This window comes from Argiope bruennichi, chromosome 1, assembly GCF_947563725.1.
Source record: "Argiope bruennichi chromosome 1, qqArgBrue1.1, whole genome shotgun sequence".
NCBI classification, from domain to species: domain Eukaryota; kingdom Metazoa; phylum Arthropoda; class Arachnida; order Araneae; family Araneidae; genus Argiope; species Argiope bruennichi.
Window position 1 is genome coordinate 132,244,516 of NC_079151.1, and position 12,553 is coordinate 132,257,068.

Consider the following 12,553-nt stretch of genomic DNA (forward strand, 5'->3'; position numbering starts at 1 on the left):
AACACTGTGACGAAAAAAAATATCAAAATATGATTTTTTTACTCACCACGAAGTTGTGATTACAATTTCTGTTTATCAATCTGCTTTGTTAATAAAATTTATCATGAATTTTAGCATAACAGAAAAAATAAGACATTCAGTTGTAAAAAAAGGCACAAGTTTTTAATGTTAGTCCACATTTAGTTGTAACATAATCCCCTAGCCTTTAAGTTGAGTTTGTTGGTTTTTGATAGCCCGATTGTTAGAGAGAATGAAATAAATTTCGTGCATCAAAACACAAATAATTATTTTCAGTTATATTATTTTTCTTTCGAACGAAAATATAGTTAATAAATTATAATATGAATGAATAGGTAAGCAGATTATCACTCTCACTATTCATATCTAAAATTCCAAAAAATGTTAAAAGAAAATTTGTATTCATTTAAGGGTAACCAAATTTAAAAATGAACTTAAGGTATCCGAACACGTTAAAAAGATCAATTTTCTCTAAAAATGATATTTTTTCAAAAATTCTTTTATTGGATAGATTTGTCTTTGAGCTATCCAAAACAGGTTTACTTTTGTCTCTACGTTAATTAGAAGTCAAGATATTAATCTTTTCGTAATGATCGGTAAACTGGAAGTGGACATTTAAATAACCGGACGTACCAATTAAAAGGGCCAAAAAAACATGCTAAAAATTTCTATAAACACAAATTTAGTTTTAAATATGGAAAATGTTTTGCACAGAAAAATACAAAATGCCAATAAATGTTTCAACGGTGTTTTGTGGAAATTTGTACCTAAAGATGTCTTTGTTGAGCTCTGAATCCTCAGATTAGGGGTATTTATGTCTGTAATACATTTTAACGAAGTTTTTATGGGATTACTGAATATCCTTAAGGTTGTTGGAGTGTATCCTAGGACAAATTCAATTAGAGCATTTACTGAGCTCGACAAAGACAGAATAAATGAATCTAAGCGGCATTCACTAAAAAATGCAAAAATTGCCAGAAAAAAAAATAAAATGATTAAAAACTGAGGAGAAAGAAGGTATAGCCTATAAATGTGGTGAATTTTAAGAATGTACGCCCATAATTAATTATTAAAATATGTTACTATATATTTTAATTGCATTTTTCTCAAAACTGATTTTTATTCATTTGTTGCTCACTTCAAATCAAATAACTCAAAATATAATTATCATATTACTATGAAATTGGGTGGACTTTGTCTTTATACTATTTTCTAGAGAATGAACTGAAAGAATTTAGATCGAGTGAATATGTTTTAATTTACAGCCTATTGTTTAAGTAATAATGTCATAAATTTACTAAAAAATTCATGATAAATCTTTGATTGGTTGCAAAATTTTTATTTATTATTTTAACCATTCGATTGTTGTTCATTCTCTAGAGAAAACTATGTAGTTTATTTTAGTATGAGTTTTGCAAGGATGATAATAATAGTTTTTGGTGTAGCCAATTTGAAGTTTTTAAAGAATTTATGCTATTAGATGCCAATTTTCAAAAATTATTAATGTTTATTTCAAATATTGACATTCTACTGCTAATCTTTAATAGTGTTAAACCTAGAAATATCGTTAAAGTATGTCTACATCATGTTTTTCTAAAAAAGTGCTCCGAACATGTTCGGATACCTTATAGATTAGACAGAATTTGATTTAATTTTTTTTCTGACAATTGTATAAAAATGTCACACAGATTAGACTTTGGAAATAAAATTCTGAGTCATGAACCCCCCCCCCCAAACATAAGGTATTCTTACAAGGAAAACAACAATTGACGTTGTTACAACCATTGGTGTAATGATCGAAGGACAAAGGGTGTGTATGGGGGGGGGGTATAGATGTCCCGTATCTATTGTTAAGGGAAGGCCGAGGGCACAAAATATGTCACTTGTAAAAAATAAATAAGATGAACGGGTGAAAATATAATAAATATTTTACCCTGGTCATCCTTTATTCTGGCTAACAGTGACGACGAATGGAGGTGAAATAATCATATATCCAGGTGCCATTTAATCTCGTTACATCACTGGTTATCACTCTCACAAATGATAGTTTAATTATTATATTGATTTATTGCCAATCAAAGAACAGCATTACTTGCATAGAATTGACAAAGATTTCTCGATTACAACGACACAAATTGCAATTTTGAGGAGTGACTTAGCTTCCATTCATCCAAATCGCAAAGACTCAAATGGCTTTGCTTCCATTCATTTTATCTTACGAAACCGAAATATTCTCTCAAATGTTCAACAATAGGAATTCAATAACGAACATGACGATTTTTGAATTTCGTATTCAGTTTTCCATAGATCCTGACGAGTTCACTTCATTGTCACAAACAGGAAACAAAAGTGCGATCATTTCGGAAGCGCAGACCTCAGGGTGAGAGCTAGAGGAGGAAGGGGCGGGACCGGTGCCTGAGAATAGCCGCAGCGGCCAGCGTCAAGATGGCGAAGACCATGACTAGGATAGAGGATATCAGCAGGCTTCGGTTTCCCTTCCAAGTCCACGGACCTGTATACAAAATACACACATGTAATAAGTTATCAATGGAGGAAAAAATATATGAAATTCAATTCAAGCGGCGTTATTGTTACATGATAAACATAACTAGCCGTCTTTGGCGATCCATTTGTCCGGCCAGATTATTGACTTGATAGGTTCTGAAATAATTCACATAGAATGCATGTATATATTAAAAAAATTCACCATGTTGTTTGATATAACTGAAAAACATGAATTCAATTGAATCAGTGAAAGTGCATAGAAATGAACGTAGAGGTGAAAACTAATCTGTGCTTTGGCACAACCACCGATGTCTAACGGTGGTTGTGGTCTTGGACTATTATTTTTAATATTTGTGTTCTTTCAAAATTGTTTCAAATCAATTTAACAGTTTATAAATAGTTTTAAGTAATATGTTTTTCATATTTAATGCAAAATAAATTTTTATTTTTCTAATTATTGAATTTTAATTTAATTTAAAAAATAATTAAAGATATGATTACTTTTAATAAAAAATGGTAAAAATTATTTAAATAAAATTAATAACTTACAGACAGGTTTAATTTATATCGTCACGTAGATACTTTAGTGTGGAACGCAATGACACACACAAGAAGTAGAGCTAAACCAATTTATTAACTCAACTCTGAACTCAGTGACTGACAGATCTTCTGCTTTTATACTAGCAGGGAAAGTTCCAGAATACTTTTCTGGAGACAGTAAGAAAAGTCCAAAACACTTGTCTGGTAAACTAAAGAAAGGTCCAGAATCTTCTGGAACATGAAATAAAGGGAAACATAAAATCAAGGAATTAAATATTTACACAAATTCTGAATCGCATTGTCTCTAGCGGGATGAGATCAGTGCTCTGACCATTCGGCCATGGAGAGTCGATTGCCTCTTTTCAATGCGGCAATATGATACTCTTGTGTAATGCAAAAATAAATGTTCAGTTATCTAATACTTGAATCACAAATTTATTTTTAACTAGGAAAAATAATTACAGATATTACTTTAATGATGCTAAATATAATTATAATTACTGTCATCATAAAAATATTTCATTCATTTTTTATTACATACCAGAACCATAATAGCCATTATTGAAAATTAACATCTTGCAGAATTGATAAATAATGATGATCCACAAGAGAAACATTAAATGGATGGATTGCAAAACAAACTTTATTTACCTTCAAAAAGTATTTGTCTTTCTTCAGAAAATCAGACAGTGCTCGAAGTTTACCGTATCATGTTTTAAATATTTTGAACCGTCTGCCTATGTATTCCTAACTTAGTATCTGCTTTCTTATCTTTCTTTTCAATTTTTACTAATGAGAACGTTTGTTGATGTATCTATATATATAAAACGCTTACGTGGACGCAAAATCAGGTCGAATTTGTTAATTGCCGTTCTGCAACACTTAGACCTCTCCCGGGAATATCAACACACGGTTTGATAAGATTTCAAGCGAACGCTATTCTTGCATCGGTTTGAAAATTTTTTAAACACAAAATTAACGGTCAAAAAACGGGCAACATTTTTTACGATGGGTTTAAGTCGTGCCGTATCGATTTTAAAACGAAATCGTCGATAAAGAGAAGACAGGTCGAATGAAAATACTCAAGAATCGTTCATAAGAAGATCCAGTCGTAATGAACGAGATAGGGTTAAACGTTCATGTGTACGGAGCGAAGTTTCCAAACTACAGGAGCATAGTTGTGGGTCTATGCCCGGACTCGGTTCTTTTTGCCAGGCACATTACTGGGAAAAAGAAGTAAATTCAAGTGGAAAATACACGAAATGTTGTCATGATAAAAAAAATTGTTTTGGAACATCTGCTGAATCCACCGGAAATATTGAAAGACTTTCTGATCAGTGATTCAATCGAAGGAAGAAACTATCGGAAGCATATAAGAGAATATAATTCTGCTTTAGCTTTTGCTTCCGTGGGAAAGCGCAATTTTTTAAAAAAAAATTGTTTCTTTGGGGGATGTATATAGTTATTTAAATGAAAGGTTATTTGTGTTTACAAAGAACTTTGATGCAGGTGATTTTTGCGAGTGTCCTTTTTGCTTTACATTTTTTATTTCTTTCACTGTTTTATCATATTTTGGAATAATTTGAATCTGAACATATCTGTTGCTAGACTAAAAGTGGGTTAGTAGATAGCGAGCGAACCCCCTAGTTTTTTTATTAATTTAAGTTGCTCTGTTTAATTTCCTATATAAATACAGCTTCGCTGAGTTGTAACAAATAATTTGTCATTATTAAAAATAAAAAAGTGTAAAATTTTGTAATAATCTTAAAATGATAATAATTATTTAAATTATTTTTTTACACAATTATTTCAATTTAATGATTTTAACTATAATTATTTCAACACTTAAAAATTAAATTATAATTATAATTCAAATACCTTATGAATGAATACCTCAAATACCCTATTTTACTTTTAAAAATTAAATTATAGCTCACGCATGAAGAGAGAAAACATTTATTTTTGCATTCAAAAACGAGTAGCATATTCATTGAAACTATCTTTAAATTGTTGATTTAATTTATGTAATTTTGAATATTTAAAAAAAAAATTATTTTTCTTCTAAAAAGTAAAATAATTCAAGAATAAGGAACATAAACATTCATTTTTGTATAAAAAAATGAAAAGCATTGTAATTAAGACTATTTGTAAATGTGTAAATTAATTTGAAATAATTTTAAAAGAACAAAAATTAAAAAAAAAAAAATACTTTTCTGGATTGAACTTAGATTGCTAAACCAGTGCCTTGCCGACTGCGTTGTTTGGATGGTCGGAGACTATAACGCCTTATTAGTACAGTACATTCCAGAGTATCTGACCTAATGTGGCGGAAGGGTAGGCCGGATAACAAAGAAGTCCCAATACCAGATAAAAAAGTTTTTATTCCAAAACTCACTGTTACATTATGTATTTTTTCACTTCTTATTAAACCTCCATTTATTTCATGCCACGTAAAATGTGAACGCGGTCCAGTGAATCACAGAGCAGTCGTCGGTTTTTGCTGTCTAGTCACTGTACAGCGCGTAAATAGTCGCTACAACTTTTTTTTTGTTTATCACCATTTTCAAATCTTCACTGTGAACCATGGCCGCCGCGTGGGGGTGGCAAAATTGTTCACCGCACAAGGGCGCCTGTGCCAGGGGGGCACCAAAATTTATAGTACTTATTGTTTTTTAATTTAATGTTACTTAAATAAAAGTTGTTAATTACACGCTTGCAATTTTGCATGTTTTATATTTTCTAAGCAATAAAATGAGATTTTATTAAAATATCTTACTGATACATTTCCAAATATTGCAATAGCTTTACGGATTTCTTTAACCCTGCCAGTTTCGGTGGCTATTGGAGAACGAAGTTTTTCAAAACTTAAAATTATAAAAAAACTACATGCGATCTACCATGGCGCAGAGGAGATTGTCGGACTTGTCAATTATTTCCATAGACAGCGAAATTTTGGATAAATTAAACATAAAGGAATTGATACGAGCGTTTGTAATTGTTAAAGCTAGGAGAATCAATATTTGAATATATTTTCTAATTTTTATATTTTACTTAAAAAGTGTTTTATCATTGTTTTGTTTTTAAAATTTATGAAATAATTAAAAACAGTAAGACAAACGTGTTTTAATTTTATAATTTTAAAGCTTTGCAGTTCGAAAGTCAAATTTTGAATACGATAAAAGAGTATTTCACATATAATTTGCAGCACTTTATAAGAGTGCAACAGAACCCCATAAAGGGCCACCAAATTTCAATTTGAACAAGGGCGCCTAATATCCACGTGGCGGCCCTGCTGTGAACACTTAAAAAAACATTAAGCACACCCCAAGAACAATTTACTAATACTGTACATACTGTGCAGTTATAATCAGGAACAGCAACAACAACTGAGGTCCGTTACACACTGACAAAACGATGAACAATGAGCAGAACGTTGCGCTTTTACTGTCACAACTTGTGTATTCTACACACGACGCGTAAAAGGATCGTAACAGACTCCCGCTTCCAATGCCTTGGCAATGTTGCCAATGCAGCACTTTGCCTTTTTCATTTAATTACGACAAAAGAAAGCTAGGCCGGATAGTACGGAAGCCGGATACTCAGGAATGTATTGTACATAAGCAATATTGAAAGTTTGAAAGCGCAATAGCCAGCCAATTTTTGAAATTGGCTGACTATTGCGCTTTAACATTTTAATGAATGAACAACTTAAATGTGTACTACCATTATACTAAATGTCATCTGGAACTCAATTTTTCAAACTATGTCCTCCCATTAGTAATCGTAAAATGCTGTGGACCAGAGCTAACTTGTTTAGGCAAAAGAAATTCCAGTCTCTTTTAGACAAAAATTCACCGAGTGTTATGAAGAGTTCAATCTTATTAACTTAAACCCATCAACAGCCATCTCGAACAAGAACCACTTGCTTATTGTAAATCTTCCTTACTAGGCTCAAGCGTCTGCTCTACGAAGCTATTTTAAGACCAATGTTGATGTATGGCTCTTAAATTTTTTAAAGGGGGGGGGGACACTTCCGTCCAAAACATTAAGAAGTTGCAATTTTTCCAAGATAAACATCTGATGAAGAAAGTTAAGGTATCGTGGCGCATTACAAGGAAAATATTATCATGATGACCAAATTGAACACGTTCGGGAATTTATGAAAAGAACATCAATTAAGTTCTTCGAAAAATTACCCCGAATTACTTCAATTGCCAGCATATGATCCTGTGTGCTGTGGAGATCGTCAAAATCACACATTAAAATTTTTGACTATTACAGTTTGTTTAATTTAGTTATATTAACATCTCCGTTTTTAAAGCAACGGTAGGGCTATTTTGGGACGGAATTCGTAATTTTGAACCACGGTCAGATGACAAGTACGACAACTGAACGGGCACCCCCTCTCACCAAACTAAGTGAAATTAGTGAAAGCAAGACAAATGTCGGAGCGTTTTATTTTTAAGAAATTTAGTGTTTTGCTTGAAGTTGAACTCCCTAATTACGAATCTGTTATGAAGTGCTACTGTTATGTTAAACATAACCTCGAATTGCTTCAGAGAAAAATCTTTCTGTAAGTGAAATATATGACACTTTACTTCCCATAATAGAACAAATATGGTCAAGATCTTTTATTCCTGTTGCTTCTAGTAAAAGAATTTCACAAATGATAAAAGCTTATCGTGCTAAATAAAGGAATTTATTAAAGTCTAAAAGCAGAAAATGTTCAGATAAGTTTAATTCCAACCTCATAGAATTTAGGGAAGAAGCTAGACGTTTATTTGATATTGTTAACTTGTATAAAAGAAAAAAAAAGCGCCAGTTATGGAATAAAAAGTTCTAAATGACCAACGGTCTAACAGGAAAATGGTTATAGGTAATATTGATATTGCTACCATACGCGCTTTGAGAAAGAAAGAAGCAAGAAAGAGTAAAGAACTACAGAGAATAGTTAAGTTTAATCAAGAACGGGCAAAAAATACTAGTGCACCAGAAACGATTACTGGCCACAATGAAAACGCCGAAGAACAACAGTGTTTTTACAAACAGAGGCAAGTCAACCAGATCTATCAAATCGACAAGAACAGATGAAACTATCAAGTGCCTGTGCGGTTTAATATTAAGTTAAAACTTTATACAGAAGGCATCTGAAGCTGAATCAAATAGTACAGGGGACTCGGTTATCGACTTTCCCCAGCTTCTTTGCCACATGAAAGCAGTGGAAAGAGCTAGGGGACTGATGGCTGAATCGGCTCAAAATGTCTGTGGTGCAATCGCAAGAGAAGGATACATGAGAGCAAAAATTGACTCATGCGTAAATATGCAAAAATTTGATAAAAATTAAAAACAAAACTGTTTAATGTAGTAATGAAGTAGAAACAATGATTTTGCAGCTGTAACATTTGTAATAATTAAGGATACAAAAGTAAGAAACGCAAGCTTTGACATAAAAAATATTTTTTTATTTTTATACTTTGTAATTAATAATTTTTTTTATCAATTGCAATGTATTTTAAATTATCTTTTATAACATTATATGAACGAAAAATTCATAAAAATATTTTATCAAAGTTTTTTTCAATTTGTTTACAAATTTTAAGTTCTTTGCGGCACCTCGAAATATTGTTGTATTGCAACCAGAATTTTTAAAAATTCTTTATGAACCTAAAAGCTAACTTTTCACCACTATTGCCAAACTAAAATGTAAGAAAAATTTTTAAAGACCTATTTTAAAAATTTCCATTTTTTTCAATTTTTTTTACAAATTTCAAGCTCTTTGCAGCACCTTAAGATAATGTAATACTGCAACCAAATTTCTAAAAGGCAGCTTTTCTGCACTAATACTAAATTAAAATCTAAAAAAAAAAATTTTTAAGACCATTTTCGTTTCACCCTAATGAGCAGTATTTTTTTATTGACTTTGATTGTGGTAACTGTATTTTTCTGTCTTTTTTACTAGGAATAATTGATTATTGATTATTGTTTAATTTCAATAAAATCCTGAATAAGATTTTTTTCTTGCATAAAATTAGATCTTTTACGTATGGTTCCCTGAACAAGATTTTTTTTTCTTGCATAAAATTGCAATAGATCTTTTATGTATGTTCCCTGAACAAGATTTTTTTTTCTTGCATAAAATTGCAATAGATCTTTTATGTATGTTCCCTGAACAAGATTTTTTTTTCTTGCATAAAATTGCAATAAATCTTTTATGTATGTTCCCTGAACAAGATTTTTTTTTCTTGCATAAAATTGCAATAGATCTTTTATGTATGTTCCCTGAACAAGATTTTTTTTTCTTGCATAAAATTGCAATAGATCTTTTATGTATGTTCCCTGAACAAGATTTTTTTTTCTTGCATAAAATTGCAATAAATCTTTTATGTATGTTCCCTGAACAAGATTTTTTTTTCTTGCATAAAATTGCAATAGATCTTTTATGTATGGTTCCCTGAACAAGATTTTTTTTTCTTGCATAAAATTGCAATAAATCTTTTATGAATGTTCCCTGAACAAGATTTTTTTTTCTTGCATAAAATTGCAATAGATCTTTTATGTATGGTTCCCTGAACAAGATTTTTTTTTCTTGCATAAAATTGCAATAAATCTTTTATGTATGTTCCCTGAAGAAGATTTTTTTTTTCTTGCATAAAATTGCAATAAATCTTTTATGTATGTTCCCTGAAGAAGATTTTTTTTTTTTGCATAAAATTGCAATAAATCTTTTATGTATGTTCCCTGAACAAGATTTTTTTTTTCTTGCATAAAATTGCAATAGATCTTTTATGTATGTTCCCTGAACAAGATTTTTTTTCTTGCATAAAATTGCAATAGATCTTTTATGTATGTTCCCTGAACAAGATTTTTTTTTTCTTGCATAAAATTGCAATAGATCTTTTATGTATGGTTCCCTGAACAAGATTTTTTTTTCTTGCATAAAATTGCAATAAATCTTTTATGTATGTTCCCTGAACAAGATTTTTTTTTTCTTGCATAAAATTGCAATAGATCTTTTATGTATGGTTCCCTGAACAAGATTTTTTTTCTTGCATAAAATTGCAATAGATCTTTTATGTATGTTCCCTGAACAAGATTTTTTTTTTCTTGCATAAAATTGCAATAGATCTTTTATGTATGGTTCCCTGAACAAGATTTTTTTTTCTTGCATAAAATTGCAATAAATTTTTTATGTATGTTCCCTGAACAAGATTTTTTTTTCTTGCATAAAATTGCAATAAATCTTTTATGTATGGTTCCCTGAACAAGATTTTTTTTTTCTTGCATAAAATTGCAATAAATCTTTTATGTATGTTCCCTGAACAAGATTTTTTTTTTCTTGCATAAAATTGCAATAAATCTTTTATGTATGTTCCCTGAACAAGATTTTTTTTTCTTGCATAAAATTGCAATAGATCTTTTATGTATGTTCCCTGAACAAGATTTTTTTTCTTGTATAAAATTGAAATAGATCTTTTATGTATGTTCCCTGAACAAGATTTTTTTTTCTTGCATAAAATTGCAATAGATCTTTTATGTATGGTTCCCTGAACAAAATTTTTTTTCTTGCATAAAATTGCAATAAATCTTTTATGTATGTTCCCTGAACAAGATTTTTTTTCATGCATAAAATTGCGATAGGACTAAAGCCATACTACTTTAATAACTATCGAAATAGATAGATTACGAATATATAGCCCAGCAGTGGCGGCATAGCTACCAAGAAAGGCGAAGAGGAAGAGGCAAAAATGCATAATTATTCCTAATATTATGAACAAAATATTAGAATCAATGTTACGTTATTTACGTTATTTTTAAAGTCAAATAGGATCAGTAGTTGAAAAAATTATATACGTATCGTCTATCAATTTACTAAATGATGCCTGAGATGGGGGGGGGGTCTAAAAATAATATAATGCCCGCTTGTCATTAGACCTAGATGCACCTGCTGTCTCTGAGACAGAACTATAAAATAAATCTTCCTCGTAACGACCCAGCCGTGATTCCTTTTTTCTATATATTGACACAGACGCGGATGGCGGAAGCAGCGCTATCGCTTCTTCCGGTTTAAATTCAAATAGTTTCCGCAAAGATGACGAATGGCCAGTGTTGGTAAACAATTAAGGTCAACATTTTGTAGCAATGTGTAGGGTATAAGAATCAAATGCATGCTCCATAAAATAGAAATAGAAACTGTGCTCGCTCAACACAATTTACGTGCCATAAAAAAAGTATTTCTTTGGCATTTATTAATATGACCTGCAAGATAAATTCTTGAATCAAATTTTGATGTTGGGTAATTCGAAAAGAGCGAATTTATGCATATCCTGTCATCAACATGCTAATAACAAAAATCATGATATTATTTTGAAGGATCGTATTTAGTTTGCAACACCGTCTTGAATGCTATTCATGAAAATTAATGAATGCAAGCGTTTATTTCCATTTTTCTATTAAATGAATGCAAAAACTGAAAGAAGCAAGAAAAAAAATCCCCCATACTTTAGGAATTAAAAGAATTGAATGAATGCCGTCTCTTTTTTACGTTTCCGAGCTCTTTTTCAACGGGAAGGACAGCGAAATCGCAACCTGTATACATATTTTTTTTTTAATTATTATCACCGCGGTGCTGACATTTATGACTCATCAGTATAGCTTTATGATTCGAAGGAATACATTTCATGTTATGTTTAACCAAAAGTGTAAGTTATTGCAGCTTTAATATATATATATATATATTTCTGTACACACACGTAGTAATGTAATTTCCTTAACATCGTAGACTTAATTTAAACGGGGACTATCTCTGGCTGCAATAAAGGATCACGTAACCCCCAACAAAATATTGATAATCTACATGCAACAACAGAAGTATGCACAGACTCTTGAGACAACGACTTTCCCTTTTCCAAGCAACTCTCGCACAATGCATGAGCATTTGCAGCATTAAGTAGCGTTCACATGAGGCCAACTATTGCGCACAATAGTTGCCTTTCTGCTGCTGTCCCGGTAATGTCCTAATGTTAATAGTTGAGACAACGTGATCGGGACAGTAGCAAATAGTTGTCCCGATGAGACTACTATTTGCCATTGTCCCACTGGAGTTACGTGATTACTCCTAAGGTAGGCGTGGCTTTCTATTATCCTGCAACTGTTGGCCTCTGAGAATGCGGTTTTATTGCATCCATGACATTAAACTGTGCAGAGATTTGGTTTGAATCACATGTCACCTTTTGAAACCGGCAATTGTCCCTGTGTGAAAGTCTAAAGCAGGGTTCAAACGAGACCAACTATAGCGCACTATTGAAAGCCATGCCTACCTCAGCAAGATCCCGTGACCGCAATGCGACAGTGGCAAATAGTGGGTCCGATGAAAAAGCCATTTGCCTTGTGCCGTTGGGGTCACATGATGTTTCTGAAGTAAGCGGGATTCACATGAGGTCAATTATTGCGCGCAATAGAAAGTGGTGACTACTTAAGGTACATCACGTGA

At 31.6% G+C, this 12,553-nt stretch overlaps 1 protein-coding gene across 1 annotated transcript in view; it reads right to left on the reverse strand.

The window, feature by feature from the left end:
* Positions 1-2,132: 2,132 nt before the first annotated feature.
* LOC129971102 (nephrin-like) overlaps positions 2,133-12,553 on the reverse strand; it is a 62,038-nt gene continuing 51,617 nt past the window's right edge. Inside the window, exon 10 of the mRNA XM_056084585.1 lies at positions 2,133-2,530. Coding sequence (XP_055940560.1) covers positions 2,406-2,530 — 125 coding nt within the window. The 3' untranslated portion in view covers positions 2,133-2,405. The remainder of the gene's footprint in view (positions 2,531-12,553) is intronic.